The following is an 18,553-nucleotide window of genomic DNA, read 5'->3' on the forward strand; positions in this document are numbered from 1 at the left end:
CAGCCCTCCGGGAGCCTGCCGGGATGAACGCGGGGGGGACAGCCCCTGTCAGGGCCCGCCAGTCGGCAGCTCTCCCGTTGCTTTAATCCTCCGGTCTGGGCGAGAAAACTAAAATAAGGAGTTGACCCGGAAGGAAACGCAGAATGAAGTGGAAACAGAGCAGGAGGAGACTTGGTCCTGGGCACGCGTGGGGGTGCTTTATTCTAAACTGTGTTTATTTTGATGTTCAGTTGGAGTGTATGATCAACTCCGCCTGTGTCATAAATGATACCAAAAGAAAAAGGAGTTGGATGCTGACTATTGCTTTCCTCTGTTGTAAACAGCTTCTGCGTTTTCTACAAGAGTTCTCACAGCAAACCATTTCCAGGACTCATGAAATCAAAAAGCAAGTAGATGGATTGATTAGTGAAACAAAAGCCACAGACTGTCGCCTTCATAATGTCTTCAATGACTTTCTTATGTTGTCTAATACACAGTTCATAGAGAATGTGAGTATATTGTTGTACGGTATCAAGCTTTGTACTTCAAACATTAGTGTCGTCCTTTACTGTAATGTGGAGAAGTAATTTGACTTTTTTGGCAAGTCTGATGTTAATTTAGAGGTTAAGTTGCTTTTAATCACTTTCTGTTAATGGGTGTCCTAATTCCTTCGTGAGTGATGTGTTATCCAATATTGGCAGGTTCCCTTTTTCCTCTTCTGAGATACCTTCCTTCTTTGCTTATATGTGACATGGACATCAGAGTTCTGGTTTTAGGACTATGAATAAGAGTTGAGATCTCTGGGATATCTGGGTGTATCTTTACAGGTAGCATGAAAGTAGCATTTGGCTGCACTTGGCTGCCTAAATATGAGGAATGTTATACAATGCTGTAAATTTGCCCAGTGGTGGTATTTTATGTTAAAAGCAGTTGGTATTAAAGGTGTTGGACTGCAGGCAGTTGTCTGTTACATCTGGTCATGATGAGCATATTTGTTGGTTTATGAATATTTCTATTTTAGGATGGTAAAAGCTAGACTTGAAAGCTTGTTACAACATTGTATCACTAGAAGCATGTGTATAATTAAGATATAGAGCTTTAATAGTCATCCAGATTTGTGGAGGGTTTTTCAGCACTGTGAGTTTTATTGGGTGTTTTGTTTTGATCAGCATTGTTCTCAAGCTCATCTGAAGCCATGATGTTATTATTGGAAAGATACTGGCAGAAGACAAGATGATGGAAATCTGGATTTCTGTTGTGGGGCTTTTTGGTGGTGACGGTGGGTTTTTTTCAGAGCTGCAATGTCTTTTTTTGGTCTACCTTTGCTGTTCAGCATAATGATTCTGCTGAGAACAGTTTGTACCAAACATCTTAAATTGTGAGTGCTTGAAGCTGTTTGCTCCCAAATTTAAGTGCACAGAAATAGGTCCTCATTTCTAGTTCTCTAGTTAATGTGAGAGATCTGTCTCGTCTCAGGGGATAACTGCACCTGTGTTTGAGATTTGGATTTAGGTTTGCAGGTTCAAGGGAGACTTTTTATTCCCCTATGTCTCCTTGTAGCTGATCCTACAAAAGAGTGCTAAAAGAGCTGAATGGAAGGGATCATCAGAACAAACTGAAGGCTGAGGGAGGATGTGAACCTTCTCTGTAAGTGCAGGAGAAGGGTAAATGCTAAAGAAAGCAAGCTGCTAAATGATAGAAATCAAAAGGAAAATAGACAGCCTATAAGTAAACTTAGGTTTGACTTTGAATAGGTTTCTAGAATAGCTTTATGTTAGGGGGGTTAAAACAGTTCTGCTTTTAACATATTCAGGTCGATCTGTGAACACGATTAAATGATCAACTCGTCTTCTGCCAGTGCAGTGACATTTGCAGTCTTGAACTACCTCAGTTGGGTTGAGAGGCTGCCTGACGGTAACTTCAGGATGATGACTTCAATGCATGAAGGAGGCTATGAAGATGCTTGGTATCATCCATGGCTGCTTTTTTTTAATGTGTGATGAATTAATGTGTAATTAATTACATGGTAACAGTATATTTTATTTTGTTGGTGGTGCCTGTGGTTTAGCCCCTGCAGCAATATGTTGTTCTTACTTGAATTAATTTTGCTTGACTTTTTAGAGAGTATATGATGAAGAAGTGGAAGAGCCTATTCCTAAAGCTGATATTGGAGACAAAACAGAGCAGGTAGTTAACTTAAACTGCCTTGAATGCTGGCAGTACGTTTGCAACTGTTGTCTGCCTTCTCATTTTCAAACTTATTTTGCAGACATTTACAGCTTACAAATCAATTTGTTTCCTTTCCCCTTGAAGTCTCTCTGTTGGATAGTGTGTGTCATTCAAACACAAAAGTTAACAGTAATATTGGAGGGTACTGCAGTGTCTGATAATCTGTTAGGGCCTCCCAAATCTCAATACTGTGTCCAGTAGACAAGACTTATGCATCAATTTTCAAAAGGCTATGCATGTTTTTTCAGCAAGAGAACTGAGACCTTGGACCTTCTTACTGGGTTCAGAGGTAGTGAATTGGGGAAGCAGAATCTGACTGCAATTCCCAGGGATAAAAACTCAGAGAGCTTTTTGTCTGTCTTACAGTCTAGGTGTGTTATACCATAAATATTCCTTTAGTGGGCTAGGAGCACAAATAAGATATTACTGTATTGGTGTGGATGTTTAGAACATCTCAGTTTCTGGGAGTGATAAAGATGAACTAAGTCAAGCAAAAAAGGTTCTGAAGGTCAGTCTTTTACATATAGTGAAAAAGCTTTCATTGTACTAATTTGAAGTTAAATCTGTGTGTGTATTGCAGTGAGATTGACTCTTGAGTAAAATGCAATGAGGATGTATTGTTTCTGTTACTAAAGGAAAAGACACGGGAACAGAAAGAAGCTGATCTGATTCCTAAAATCCAAGAAGCGGTGAATTATGGGTTGCAAGTTCTGGACAGTGCATTTGAACAGCTAGACATCAAAGCAGGCAACTCTGACTCGGAAGAGGAAGAAAGTAACGAAAGGGTGGAACTGATACTTGAGCCAAAGGTAGAGACCTGTTTTTGCTGGGAGCATGGGTTTGTATTTGGCTTTGTTGGACTTACTTTTTGCCTCTGTCAGCAGTATCATTGCATTTGTATAAAATTGATATTTGTTACCTAAAAAGAGGATTTGCTGACTACATCTGAAGGAGAAGTGCTCCTTCCTGAGCTATTCCTTGTGTAGCCTCCTTGTCTTGCAGTTGGGTTAGCATTAAGGTATGGCACCCTAAAGGGAGTTAGTTTAATGTCAGTGAATTTGGAAAGGGAAGCATCAATTCTGGGTGGAGTGAGACCTTTAAATTTCATGTTTTTTAGGTACAAACCATACCTTCATAGGTGGTTTTTACTATCCCAGTAATTAAGAATCCTAGGTGCAGGATTTGGGATAAGACTGATGCCTGCAAGTCTTTGCAAGGATATTCTTCTGTTACATGACACCTAGAAAACAAGTTAGGACCACACAAATAGAAGTAATCCCCTTCTTTGACAGTGTTAAAAAGGAATAAACCTCAGCTGGCCCACTCGGTTGCATGCTGACTTGAAGCATGTGTCTGGTGGGATTCTCTTTGAACAAGCTTGTATCTTCCTTGAATTAAAACAAGGGATGTAAGACTTCTGACTTTGTCAGCAAGGTAGAGCTGTTCCTAGATGTCAGAAAGACCTGTTGTTGTCTCTTTCCAGGATCTCTATATTGACAGACCTTTACCTTACTTGATTGGCTCTCAACAGTTCATGGAACAAGATGATGTTGGTCTTGGAGATCTCTCTAGTGAAGGTATGTGCTGGCATGACCTCTTATTCCTGTGCAACTAATTAGTTCCTAATCTGAGACTTTGGTCTGTTTTAACTCACAGTTTGGGTTATACTGCATACTATTTTTGCGTGTTTAGATGCATACTGTTATTAACTGAGGAAAAAAATATGCATCGTGCTGTTACAACCACTTTTCTGGTATGCAAACCAGTGATTTCTCAGTAACTTGTGCTTGGTGTATTAGAAACACGAAGTGCTAAAATTTCAGCAGCCTTCAAAGCTCTTCCAAACCACTCTCTCTTCCACCTGACTTTTAGTTCTCTTCACAAAGCCTTTAACATTGCTGTCGATATATCTGGTGACCATATTTCTTTGTGTACAGATGTCAAGTCTGATCTTAACTTTTCTGTTTTCATTTAAAATAGAAGGATCAGTAGATAGTGATCGTGGAAGTGTAATTGACAGTGAAGAGAAGGATGAAAATGTAAGTGACAAATGACAGAGTACCAGCTACTTTGCACAAGCATTCATGAGTCCTTGGTTGTGTGTGAGGCCATTAGATACCTTGCTTTTTCATGTGGGATCTCAAGATAATATTGCACAATGTCTGTTCCCTATGTTGGTTGTGGTAAATGTGCTTTTCGTTATTCTTATGCAGTAGTTTCTTCTGCGGCTTTTCAGAGGAGCGATAAAGTAGTATTGGCTCTAACTGCTATTATAGTGGAATACTTCAAACTGAAGTGTTTTATTCCAGCCTAATTTCACTTTGTGAAGCAAATCAGATTCATAAATTGCATTTATGGAGAGCAAATATGTTGCAAGTTACAGTTACAAAGAATAGGATGGAGGCTAACAGGAGCAAGTTTAACAGTTAAATAGGTGTCACTAATGCACCTCCAGGCTTTGCCTCATATGTCTGCTGCATTGGACTATCAGTTTCTGATATGTTTTATCTGCCTTGGCTAGGATGTCTCTGCTTTGTTACTGTGCTTGGAAGCACTCCCCTTTTCCTGAGGAATTTGCTTTTGGTGTCTTTAATTAAGTAAAGTTAAATCCTTTTTGAGTTACTCAAATGCACTCTCAGATGGAGCTTGCTGTCTTTGCTAAATTAATGACTTTCTAGTGAACTCTGTTTATAAAGATGGTCAGCCATAGGGAAATAATTCCTTGGTCAGGTCACGGTGAGGACATCTGAATGTCCAAACCTAAGCAAGTCCAGAGTTTCTGAGCCCTCTCCCTTAACTGCTGGACAAAATAATGTGTGATACTTGTCTTTGGGTCTCCTATGTTCCAGGAATCAGATGACGAATTTGGAAACCCTAGTGAAGACGACCAAAAGACGGTACGGTTATATGCACTGATACATACTTGAAAGACTTTCCACTTGTGACACAGTGAGGTTGCAAGAAAGAGGAGATCAGAGCTCTAGACAATTAATTATTAAAAACTTTGATTAAGCCTAATTTGTATAACTTTGTATGGAAAGGTTGTTCTGCCCATATGGCACTGTGTTGTGAAATTGAACATGGGTTGGTCTTAAATACATGTTTGCAAGCCATTGTTAGATGCGAAGTGTATGTGAGATGGCATTGCCTGATTTGTGTTTTCCTCAGGAATTACTTTGGAGCCATGAGAGTTCAAAGAATCTACCTCAGGAGAGCTAGGCTTGTGTGCGATTATTGGGTCTATAATTGAAATTCTAAACTTGCTGTGCAGCATGTAAGGAACAGTGCAGTTTGGGTATGACGTGAAATCAAAGATGTGAACAGTATTAAATGTTTGAAAAGTATATCCATTTGGATAATGGATGAAAAGGGAAAAAAAATGTTTAGATTGAAAAATTCAAGCCTGACTTTAGTCATTGATAGTAGGTGGTAGTAGGATGTGCAAAAGATTTTTATGTGGGGATACTCAATCTGAAATTATTTAGTCCCGAAAGAAGGTTTAAAAAAGTGACCCTTTTTAATCTGTGTATTAATAAAACAATGTTGCAAAAGTACTCACGTGTTACATTAAGCTGTATTGACCATCATAATGTAGCTTTGTATACCTGATACATTTTAAGATGAGTGAGTATCTTTGGGTTGTTTGTTCACTCCTGGGCCCTTGTACATGCTGGCCCCCACCTCACAATTCACTTCATCTTTTTCATCCTCTTTTTCTTATTGACATGACTGAAGCCAAGATGTGGGCGTGTGTTGGTTGTCATTCTGCTATCCACCTTAGGAATAGCTCAAGATAATATGATTTTTTACTAGCTGATCATAATGTTCCTGAGTTAAGGCTAAACACTAGGTCTTCATGGGAGAGGAGTTTGTAAACTAAGGGAAGCAGCGCAGCCAAAGCAGTTCAGGCTTGTGTATAGTAGTGGTATGCTCCTTGTGAGGAGAGCTTTCTTATCCTCAGTTGTGTCTCTGGTCCAGAAATGTTCAGTGACACAGCTCAGGGGTGTACTAGAGAATGCAGCAACTTGCTTGGTGCGAAAGGTACTCCTTCCATACCTCTCAAAAGCTCTGAAGTGCCCCAAACAGGCTGAATGTTTCCATCCTTTCAGTAAGTTTGCTTTGAATATTTTATGTAAGCAGTATAGTTTTGTGCTTGTTTGTATGCTAACTTCAGAAGAACCCTGGTTTTTTTTATTTTTTAGAGGACAGCACAGATAAGTGATGAAGATGATTATGATGGCTGTGATCTCTTCGACTCCGAAAAAGAGGAAGATGAGGACGGAGAGTTAGATGAAAGCACAAGGCCTGTAAGTAATTGTTGCATCCCTGGAGGCAGAGATTTGACTTCCTTCATGAAAAATCTGTCCTTAGAGGAATTATAATGGTGGTTCTCAGTTACCTGGGATAGGATCCTGTAGGGGAGGGCCTGTAAAAATCCTGAATGGTCTTTCAACACGATTGTTCAGGCTTTACCCCTTTAAACTAGGGGACTGCTGCACTCTAAGCTCACATCAAAGCTGTCTTTAAAAGTCATTGAGAAATTACTTGTTGCATTTGTGTATGGTAAATGCTGCTTGCTTCTCTTGCTCCCAAAACGGGATGACATTAAAAATTATGTGATCATAAGGGACTTGAAATGGCCTTTTTTCCTCTTGATGCACACGTAATCTCTTAATTGCTTTCTTAATTAAAAGCTGTATTGCCTCTTCTGAGGGCTTCAGTCAAAGTCTAGACAGGATATTGTACAAGCGAGGCTGCAGAATACAATATTTAGAATTGCAATTGCATGAAGTTGGTAGCCAAATTGTATATAAGGAATATGCTGTTATTTGTCCTTCTTCCTTAGAAAAAGAAGAGGCCAACATCATTTGCAGATGAGCTGGCAGCCCGAATCAAAGGAGAAGTACCAGTCAAACAGGACGAAGAGCATTCTTGTAAGTTAACGCTTTAGTTTTGATAAGTGCTTATGAGATAGTGGGGGACTCATGAAAGAGTTGGACAGGAGATTCTGTGTAACAATATGAGAAGTTACACAGATCTGTTATTTGATTATGTATTAGGTGAAAATCCAACAAGAGGAATTAAAGACACTGTTTTGTATTCTGAGAAACTTTTTGGCCATGACTTATAGGATTGAATTGGAAATCACTGAGTGTTATAGTGGAAAACACATTGCTTTCAGGTAAGATAGGTCACTCCCCAAGCACACATAGTATTGGAAAGGTTTTCTCTTTGATCTGATTCTCCCTCTGTGTGCAAAACTGCATGTTTGACCACATGTACTTCCCCCAGTTTCAAGTAAATATGTGGAAGCCACTGGTCACTGTAGTCTTTCCGTGAGCTCTACAGTGGAAAACCCCTCAAGCAGTATATTGGTGCTTTCATGTGCTGTGGGTTGTTTGTTTCTTCCTCTTTGTGGCTTAAATACACTGCATTTTGAGGAACTTTTCCTTGCTACTGTTTTCCGTGATATTTTGGACTACTGCATTTACTTTTATGTCACTTTCAAAGGGAGAGACCTCTCAAGTAGTTAGTCTTGCAGCAAAGCAGCAGCTGAAGATAGCTGACTGAAGTTGAGTTGGCAAGTGTTTGTGAGCCTGCTTTTGACCTGTAATTTTGAGAGCATGAACAGTCAAAAACAGCGTGTGTATGTGTTCTTGCACGGTTCAAACAATCAAACTAGGTCTGTGGATATCAGAGTATAAAACCTACCGGTATAAAACCTTGTTCAGTTACAAGGAAATCTTCTGTTCATTGCAATAACCTTGTGATGGTAGGGCCAGATAAGGTATAATATGTGTGCAGCCGTTTGAGATGCTCAAAAGTTCTGTGTGTTATCTGTACCATCTGGAATGCTGTGTTGCTCTTTGGCACCTCAGGAGACACTAGTCTGTGTGTGGGCAACTGTGTTGAACCCATAGTCCCTGACAGAATGATGCTGTTAGAATTTTAAGTGCTAATTTTAGAAATACTTCATAGAATTGCTTCAGTAGGCTGATTCATATGAAAACATATAGGTCAGCTTGGTTAGGTTATTTTTTTAGATTCTTTTTACCATAGATTGATCACAAGTAAAGGTGCACTATTTTATTTTCACTTCGAAATTTTCTTCTTAAAGCCCTGTCATCAGAGACCAAAACAAAGAAAACCCTGAAAGAGAAGAAGGAAATTAGAGTTCCATCGGATGGTAGGATATCATCTCTCTTGTTTTTGAATTGTGGGCTAATTTTAAGACACCTCTTAGGGAATTGTGGCATCTACTCTAGAAACTGGGTGGGATATCAGTAAGCATCCTTCAAGGTGAGTGTGTAGACAAATCTAGGTTGTGATGTGCATGTAAAGCAAGGCTAGAAACAGGCTTAGTGAGAGTTCCTCCTTAAATGTCTTCTGGAGCAACCACATACAACCCAATCTGTCTACAGCAGCTTCTCTGTATATGTCATGTTTATAAGACAGAAGAGATGTAATCAAACCAGTTTTTATTGTAGTTGTCTCTTTAATTCCCTTTCCTGAAACTTGGTCACTCCCACCACAGCTCTTGGCTCTTGTGCTTTCTAGATGAAGATGATGACATCTTCAAGCCTCCTAAGCTGACTGATGAAGACTTCACACCATTTGGTTCTAGGGGTGGCCTCTTCAGTGGTGGAACAGGTCTCTTTGATGATGAAGAGGTGAGAATGCTGGAGAGGATAGAAATTGAGTGTGTCCCCCTTTTAAAAACAAAACAAAAGGTCTCCACAATTTCTCACCTCTGGAAGGCAGGGAGGGGAAACAGCATTTTGTTGCTCAGTAATATTCAAGTGTAGTGGAACAGTATAGCTTTCCAGGGGAGAAACAGAGCTACATGAATGAGGTACTTATGTTTCCCTTGGCACAAAGCCCTCTCTTCTGCAGTGGTGCTGAGGAGAGATGCAAGTGTGGTTCTAGCATTACGTTAGACAGGTTCTAATTCCAGCAGAGCTTACTCAGCACCTCCCTCTTATCTGTGGGGGTAAACCAAATGCCATACAGTTTGTTTATTTTAAAACAGCAGATTTCTATTAAAATGCCTGTGAGGATACTGAATTCTGTCATTCTCTCTTTCTCCCTGAATGTTGGAGAAGTCTGAGGGGAAAGAGAACATAGTGCCCTTCCCACTTTATTTCACATACCATATCCGGACAGTGATGCTCTTGCGTTTCTCTGTCTCTGTGCTGTTAAAAGTTCCCTATTGCAATTATGCTATGTTCTTTCATCTAGTTGTTACACAATTTCTGGGTTGCCTGTGTTGGCAGGAAAAATTGACCTTAAGCTTACTCTTGTGCTATGTATCTAGAGCTGACTTGATGAAGGAATGGCAAAAAGAGCATTTCTGACCTTATTTTAGCATTGTTTGTGCATGTGAAAGGGGATAGAAATCCTGTGTCAGGGATATTTAACATTTAAGAATCTGATAGTACAGCTGTGTAAAACAAATGATTGTCTCTGATTTTACCATGCAGCTGATATTGGTAACAGTCAAGGTTAGTCCAGAATACTAACCAAACTGTTGTCTTTGTGGGATGTTGTGTTCCTTGTTGCAACTAGAACAAAAGTCAGGTGTTCCTTGGAATCAAGGAGGCTATTAGACTGAAATTTGGAAGGAGGCCTCATATACAGCTGGCCTCAATCTCACCATGCCTATCTACCAAAATATAGCCAACAAGCACCAAGCAGGGGCATTTTGTGAAGGGAAGATGATAGTTCTATGCAATGCTTTCCACTCGAATGCAGCCTTTATTGAAAAAATGCTAGTGTGCTTTCTTTTTAAGTGGCAGCCAACAGCTAATCTGATAGTGCAAGCCAGCTATGTGTCGGTGCAAATTCAGATGAAGCTATCATTAGAGCCTCTTGGTTACTTATTGCCAAGACTACTTTCTTCATCCTGTAAACACAGGACAGCCAAGCAGATTTGTGTGTGATTGTTGCCTGCCTGCATACAGTTGTTCTTGGTTTTCTGTTATTTGAAAGTTAATCATCTAGGAAGGGCAACTTACTTTCACTTACCTTGTGCAATGGAGGAGGTCTTACTGTACCAGAAGGCAGTCATAGTAGGTCAACAGGCAAATAGTAACTGACAAATGTGCAATTAATCACTGACATTCCTGCCACAGCCCCGCGCTTCCCTACTCTTTCCTAAGTATTGCTGCCTTCTTTCCACAAAGCTTTATACAAAGACCATGCATTTTGAATCTCCGGATAGATAACCTCTAATACCCGACTTTCTGTAACAGGGAGGCTTTCAAGGAATTAAGTGGTCAGTACTCACAAGATCTGGAGGTTTCCTGGAAATCTAGGGTGTGACTCTCAGGGAGGATTGGCACAGGGCAACTGCAACTTGTACACAAGGACTTCTGTGGGAGTGTCCTGCAATGCATTTGAGCTATAATGTGTATCTCAGCACCATACAGGTGTCTTAGCGTCTCCTTAGCAACAATATAAATAATTACCCTTAACCATGTGAAATTTGGGAGTATTTTTATGCTTGTCCTGACCTGAATTCTTCCTTCAAATCTTACTGTATAATCTTGAGTAGGAAAGCTTAGAAAAGTGTAATCAGCTGTAGATTAATTAGTGTAAGCCCGTACAAAGATCATTCCTTCTCTGCAGTAAACAGACTGATAATCAGTGTAAATTAAATTTTAGAAGACAGGAAGCTACTCCTCTGAATGTATGCATTCAAGTTAACACTTGAGTACCTAGGTTTAAGTCTGTATGTGCAGACAACCTTTTGAGAAGGGAGTGGTGGTTACTTCTTCTGTCTTGGCTTAGAAGTGGATATTCTACATAGAAAAATCAGCAGCTGTCTTTTCGTACAAAAAACAAATTCACCATTTACCGCCCTTGCATTTTAATCTGCAGAGTGATCTTTTTGCTGAAGCACCAAGAGGAGAAGAATCAAAAGAGAGAGAGGAACGAGTCCCAGTAAGTGAAGGTAAGAACCAATTGTTGCCTCCTGTAGTCCTGTCTGTGCTGTGATTTATCACTGCTAGTAGCTAGACTGTTTTGTTTCCAAACTAGAAAGTCTGGAGTAGCAATTGTTGGCAAGTGTCTTCTCCTCCAATAGAGAACAGCTGTGTTTTCCTTGAATTTTAAATGTGTTTGTTCACTATAATCTCTTATACACACCCCTCTACTCTCCTGGAGCAGAAAGGATGTCCTTACTGATGTTGGCAGAGCTCTCTGCATGCACTGGGTTCCTGCTGCTGAACAGTACTTTGCAGGATCCAGTTGTGGATTTGAATGGAGTAAAGATTTCTTCTTGCAGTTTAAAGCACATCTGAGTTTTCCATTAGCTGCTTATGTAGACCCTTAAAGAGTCTGAGCACACATTCTGTACTGCAGCAGCTTTTACTGAAGTACTGTATTTGATGAATTTTCGGTATGTGTTGGGAGACTAAGCCATTTTGTTTTAAATGTATTGTATTGAAGTGGTTTTGAGTGTGTCAGTATGAACTCTTGTAAATAATGGTATGTGTAAATGTAAGCTTTCATATTTGTAAGCTTCAGTTTAGTAAAGCTGTTTTGTGGAATTTTAATGGAGGAAAAATACTAGGCTGTCATATGTATCTGCAAAAAAAAAATAATTCAAGGAGAATGTCTAAAGACTTCTGAGCTGTTGAGGGAAAAAAAAAGGAAGGTTAGAAGACTCCTCAGATTCCTATTTCTATGATAGAGTTCTGAAGGCTTTGACAGCATAAAACAAGTGCATCCATTTGTATTGTAATTCCTATGATTTCAGCATCCTCTACAAAGTCCTTAAAGAAAGTTCCTGCAGGTGCAGTATCTCTGTTCCCAGGTATGATTCATTCAATGGCAAATTGCTTCATGCACAAAATGCTCTTTTCTTTAAAACCTACCGGGGAGGTTTTAAAGAAGAAAATTCTCCAAATACAGCAGCACTGCATTGCTTGATCTGCTTCATGACAAATACAGGTGCTTCTGCCATGCTAAGCCCAAACTGCAGCATGCTTTATGGATGATCAAGATTCCATAGGAGCTCTGGAGGTAGGTATCATTGATGGCAGATATTAGCAGCTGTCAGCTTCCAGTGTTGCGCTATGAACTTTTAAGGATGTGTGTTAACTTTAACAGATATTGTGCAGCTTAAGTCTGCAGTGCATGCAGTCAAACCTTCCCTCTGTATGCTGAGAAGGAAGCGCATTTTGATCTTTCAGATTTGATCATATTCCTTTGGGCTAGCAGAAGAACAGTTTAAACATCAAGTTCCTATATTTTTGTGGCATGAGTAAGTAAGATCAGTCTTGTTTCTCGAGTTTTGATTAGGAGGATCTGCATACATGGGGAATGACTAAATCTGTAAATCGGAGCAAAAAAAAAAAAAAAGAATTGTACTAAGGTCCCTGTTCCATATGAGACTTCAAGCTGAGCAATGAAAAGAAACATATATCATCAGTCTCTTTGAATCAACTGACTTAGATTTCTGTCTCTGTGTAGGGTCTTTACCTGATTGAGTTACCTTAAAATTAAGTTTGGCCCTTTATTAAGAAAGGCCTATTTTAAGACTATGGTTTCAGTTAACTGCGCTCTCAGTCCGTATGATTTTTAGAGTAGGACATATACAAATACAGCCTTTTTACTCCAGAATCAAAGATATACATCAGCAATGGTCATTCTACATAATTATAAGACTTGGTAGCAAAGTTTAAAACAGCAGATTGAGGTTTTCTTTATCCTTTGCTTTTTCTTGGAGGTACTGTTGCATAAGCAGTGAATTTCCCATCATTCTAAGTGTCCTGTTCTAGTTCATCAGGAATTAAGTTATATGTAGCATTTACTGGAAGTCTTCAATTATTCAGTCACTGTTCCTTGGTAGACAGGCTAAAGTCACTGGAGAAAAAACAAAATTGAGGTTCCTTTGCTATTGAAAATTGCTTGATGAACACATTCCCAGTGAACAGTTTGTTTAGGAACTTAAGAATGTTTAATAATTAATCAAACTTTGTGGCTGTATTCCTGTCAATCCTGTGTCACTTTCTAATTGCCTGATACACTTTTTTTGTAATAAATTGCTGCTGTGTTGGTCAAAATTCATGCAGTCCACTGACTTTTAACCAAAGTTGTTCTACTTTTTGCCAAATTTTCAATTAAAGTCTCTTCCCCTCTCTGCCCTGTTTCCAAGCATGTCTACATAAGAAGCAAAAAGACAGGCTTAGAGCCAGGCTGCCAGTTTTTACCAAAAATGCTAAAAGTGTTTTCAGACAATCTGTTGACATGCACGTATCACTGAAGCTGGGCGTTTCCACACCAGATGCAGAAGAAACAGTTGTTAACAGGTTACCAGCTGATCAATGCCATATCTGAAGTATGCAGGAATCTTGGGACCAAACTCAGCCTCATACTGCTAGTGGTCTTGTATGACAAGTGCAGCTCCTTGGGAGAACTCAGTCACCTGTCCTTCCCTCTCCTAAGACACCTTACTACTTTTATTTATCCATGGTGGTCTGACTTGCTAGTTAGTAAAGTAGGATTCTGGTTTGGAAAGTCCATAGGGGCAACAGTGTGAGACTGGTGGGTCGTCTAGCTTTAACAAGGAACCTGGCTGCTGTCCTAGGGTAGATGAGCATGTTTAAGGAAGAAGTGATTGCAGTGAGAGTGAGGGGCCATCTCTCTGTAACTTGGCTTTATCAGGAAGTTTCTAGCTAATGCTTTTGATGTAGCGTTGTTGCAGGAGCGAATTAAAAATTGCTGTGATGGAAGCTCTGCCTGAGTCCACTTACTATGGCACAAGTTCAGCTTTTTGGTAACTCTGACGGTGATCTCTATGTGGTTTTGTGTTTTGTTTGTTGGTTTGTTTTTTTATTTTTTTACTTCTCCCCACATCTGACCTGCAGGAGGAAGTGATGTGTTTAGTTCCACTGTAATTGTGGAAAAAGACAAGAAGTCTGCAGCACAGAGCACAGATAAAACTCCGAAACACCCTGGGAAAGTTGTTCTGTTTGATGATGATGATGACTTCTTTGTGGGAGCAACTAAAAAGCCTCCAGATCCAGGTACCTCTATAAATGTGCAGTGGAAGATTAAACATTAAAGATCATCAAAATTGAAACTGATAGGAACCAATGAGTTACAAAATTCAAACCTGTATCACTGCTACTTCTGCTTGAGTTTTTTGGGTTTGGTGGGGTTTTTTGTTTGTTATTGGCATTTCTTTTCCTCAGAGTGGTGTGGGACTGGTTTATTTGTACATGCTGTCTTAGGATGCTCCTTCTACTGTTAGGGCAGTATCTAGACTTGAATCAGGGAAATGGTACAGACTTTATTCACACAGCCTTGGGTCCCTGCGCCCAACACTCCCTATTGGCAGGCTCTAGGCCTTTAGAGGTGCCAAGCCAATACAAAACACTGCCTTTAGAGGTGCCAACTGACTCTCTACCCCAGTGCTTGTTGACTGCACTCACTGTCGCCAGTGCTCTCAGGTAAGTGGTGTTTCACTTTGAGAGCTTGTCTAGCTTTTTCTCTTAAAGACTCCTGATGTTGGTCATCTTTAAAAAGAGAGCATGGTATCTTTTCAGACTCTGGTATCTTCTCTTTTTCGGTAGTGTCTGTTCTGTTCTCATCAATCCCTGTTTGTTTTGTCGCTTAATGCAGTCAAGTCCACAACTGACCTATTTGATGATGATGAAGAAAGTGACTTATTCCACGAAAAACCTGCCATTCCTCCTGTGGTTTCTGGCACAACTAAAGAAACAGAAAGCCATAGGGAGGCAGTTATGGAAAAAAAGGTAATCGCATATAAATGGATCACGTGGCTAAGGTTTTAGGAAAAAGTTACTGCTGCAGCTGAAGTAGTCTCCCCATGTACAACACTATGGAAGTGCCATATTTTTGAAACAGAACTAGGTTTGTAGGGTGTCCCATGACCTGAGTGCTTCAGGGGTCCTTAAATGCCTTTTGCCTTTCAAACTTTGGGTTTATTTGGTGTTTCTTTTGTGTGGGCAGTGATTTGAAGAATCTTATTAAGGCAGGATTGAAGTGACAGCAAAATGAGAAGCCTCTGATAATAAAAAACGGTTTATGAAGTTCATGGCTGAGATGAAACCAGCCTGACTTAACCTTCGGTGTCACAGTTCTGTGCTGCAGACACTGTGTCTACACTTATACCAACTGCTGATAGCAACTTAACTGGTAACCCATTGCTTGTATATGCTGTGGGAGAGGAAGGTGGATGTCGCAGTTTTACCTAAGCATATACAATACTTGGAGTGTGTAAAAAGCTGGTTTTCAGCTGAAAACTCTCAAGTTATAGAAAGCTCTAAATGCTGTCCTAAGGACACATATACAGAGTTATGAGAGCTTCCTAATGCCCACACCACTTTCATCTTCAGAGCAGTCTCTTGAGAAAAGTAGTAATGCTCTTTGTTTCTATGGCAGAGGTTGTATATATTCATTTTATACATATTTGCTGTCCAAGGAGTATTTGAACATAATAAGCTACAGTAACTCTTCTCCCCTCTGGACTGAGAAGTGTACAATGCTGGGGATGTCTAATGCAAATTGCTGCAGGACTTTCTCTGTATTGCCTTATGAGAAGCACCTGAGCACAAGGGCCAAAGGCAGCTTCTGTTTCTGGTGCAGTGCAAGAGTATCCAGGTCAATGGAGTGGGAGTGGTGGTGGGAGGTCATCCAATGCTGTTGCTCTGATCTCATAGCACTTGAGTTTCCTGGAGGAGAGGATGAAAACTGATTCAGCAGCCTCACTTCTGCTCTGTCAGGAAGTGAGGGCTGTTTTATGCTCCAGGTTTGCTGACAGTAGTGCTTGGGTCTGGAATAATTCTGAGTTTAATGGCCATATAGCTGATGGCAGGCTGGGGCTGTGCTGTACTAATGCAGGAAATGATGGCTGGCACAGACTGCCCTCTTCCTTTATGAAACACAGCTTATTAAAAGAAACCATTTTGTTTAACTCACAAGGGGACCTGGCGTGAGTTCCTGCATACATTTTTCTGCTGAAAAGAATGGTGATGGTAGGGGAGGCCTGTGATAAGACTTGCAAATCACTCGTGTATAGCTCTGACTGCATGTGAGGAACTCACTCAGTACATGAGTTTTGGACTTCAGCCCATGGGTGACAAGCTTGTGTTCTGTCCCTTCAACTGCTGGGATGCCGCCAGCATCATGCCTCTTAAAAAGGGTCATATGATGTGCCTGCCCTTACTAAATCTAAATGGGTGCTGATGCAGTGTCTTTATGTGTCCTAAAGAGTCAACCACCTTTAGGTGAGGACTTCAAGCCTTTATCTGAAACACCTCCAAGAAAACAGAGGGGCCTCTTCTCTGATGAGGAGGATTCTGAAGTGAGTATCTCTTTAATAAATCCCTACAGAAGTCCTTGGGATCTGAGTCACCCTGACTTCAGCCCACTTGTATCTGGGGACTCCTTATTTATCTGTAGGATTGGCAACTCTTGACATCCGTGCATCTCCTCCCAGCCATTCTGAAAGTTCTTTCTTGCTCCAAGAGTAAAATCTCTGAGAACATTATCCCTGTCTTCAGAGGCTTAAACTTGTGTGGTATGCACAGGCATAAATTGAAAGCCTGAAGAGGGGAAAGATCAGCAAATCAAGAGCAAGAATCATGAAAGACTGTATATGTTTAATCTCATGTCCTCGGCTTCTAGCTAGCAATTCATCTGCAAAGCTGAGGGAAATCCCCATGGAGTTGCAGGTGATTGGTACATTTGAGTAAGACAATCTTTCCAACACTAAACACTTTTTTAAAAAGGAAAAACATTAATGTCCCATTTAGAGTTCTTAAACGTATAGCATTGCTTTGCAAAGTGATGTTCATTTATTTTGCACAGGACTTGTTTTCTTCAAGTAAAACTGTGAAGTCCAAATCTACATCTCTCCCCACCAGCAAGTCCATGACAAAAGCTCCGCTCTCCTTGTTTGATGATGATGAAGAGGTAAGTACCACTTCCTGATACTGCCTGTGTATGGGAACCCCCCTGCACAGCCTATTGCAAATGCAGCAGGAAATATTCAGAAGTTTACAACACTAAGCACTAAATTAGGGCACTGAATTGATCTTGTGTTGTATAGCGGTTCTGAGCCTGTGGACAGCATTATGGAGGATAATGGTAGCAGAGACTCTTGCGAGTTCTTGGTGTCTTTTTAGTATTTTGTAGTCAGTGTATATCATCTCTGAACCTAAACATGAAGGACATTATCCCTCTGATTGATAGGACTAGAGAACTGAGCAATAGAATGGATATGAGCTTCCAGAAGCTGTGTTATCCTGGCCCATGATACCTAGCCACATGGATGATTTCTTGCTTCTCTTGTGTCATGGCTGGTGAATTCCATTTTTCTCACTTTTCAGTGTGTAAGAATTCTGGCTGCTAGTGTAGAAACTGAGATCAGAGCACAGTTTGTGCAAGAAACTTAACAAAATTGAATTAGTGTGTGCTTTTCCTATCTTTTTTACCCTCTTCTCCCTCCAACACAACCTCTAAAGAGCTTTCAACTCTGGGCCTGTTACCTTCTTGGTGAGTTAACTTACCCCGTAGTCTTAACCTGAGGCAAATAGGAGGCCTGCTGAGAGCTGTAAGGCAGGGGACTTCTGCAAACTCAAGATAAAAGCTTCCTGTTCAAGAGAGGGCTGCTTCCAGCTCACTTCTCTGAACAGATGCTGTTTAGAAGCAACTGTCAGGATAATGAAACATTTTGTAATGTGATAAGGTCTCTGATATCTGCCATGAAGATTATGTTGTGCAACTGAAGTTTACATTGAGTGGAGAAAAGGATGAGTAAGTGTTAGATGGTGAAGTCAACATACACTTCTGTATATTCTGATGCCTTTATAACAATCTGTTTGAGTGTCTTCAGGTGAAAAGTCTTGGCTCTTGCCCAGTGGTAGTGGTTCAGCTCACCTATTGGCTGTCCTTTCAGAGCAGGGTTCATTCTCTATTTCATTATGTAGAAGCAGAAACAGTGCCCCATTGTCTTAGCTGCTGTGCAACAGAATTGCTGTGTGGTGGGTTTTGGCTGCTAGTCAAACCTTACAATGAAGAATCTGTAGGCCAAAACCAAGCTGTGTGCTTACAAGTTTCTGGTCTATCAAATGCTGTGTGTGTAGAATTCTATGTACCAGAATACTCTATCACACTTGCAATTGTCTTCAAAAAGGGTTCACAAAACACCATTTCTCTGTCCTACTTATCTGAGAATCACAGAATCATAAGGGTTGGAAGGGACCTCTGGAGATCATCTAGTCCAACCCCCCCTACCAAAGCAGGTTCACCTACAGCAAGTTGCACAGGACTGCGTCCAGGCAGGTTTTGACTATCTCCAGAGAAGGAGACT

At 40.4% G+C, this 18,553-nt stretch overlaps 1 protein-coding gene across 1 annotated transcript; it reads left to right on the plus strand.

The window, feature by feature from the left end:
- Positions 1-323: 323 nt before the first annotated feature.
- On the plus strand, positions 324-17,154 carry LOC104165087 (WASH complex subunit FAM21-like; the record flags this gene model as incomplete). Its single annotated transcript, XM_009704630.1, has 15 exons — positions 324-488; positions 2,101-2,166; positions 2,844-3,017; positions 3,692-3,785; positions 4,189-4,247; positions 5,058-5,105; positions 6,423-6,515; positions 7,064-7,142; positions 8,327-8,395; positions 8,767-8,879; positions 11,089-11,161; positions 14,082-14,240; positions 14,839-14,972; positions 16,451-16,543; positions 17,050-17,154. Coding segments are annotated over 15 exons (1,524 nt in total), but the record flags the coding sequence as incomplete, so codon positions are not given.
- Positions 17,155-18,553: the final 1,399 nt, after the last annotated feature.

This window comes from Cariama cristata, unplaced genomic scaffold, assembly GCF_000690535.1.
Source record: "Cariama cristata isolate BGI_N322 unplaced genomic scaffold, ASM69053v1 scaffold45317, whole genome shotgun sequence".
In the NCBI taxonomy this organism is placed as follows: Eukaryota; Metazoa; Chordata; class Aves; order Cariamiformes; family Cariamidae; genus Cariama; species Cariama cristata.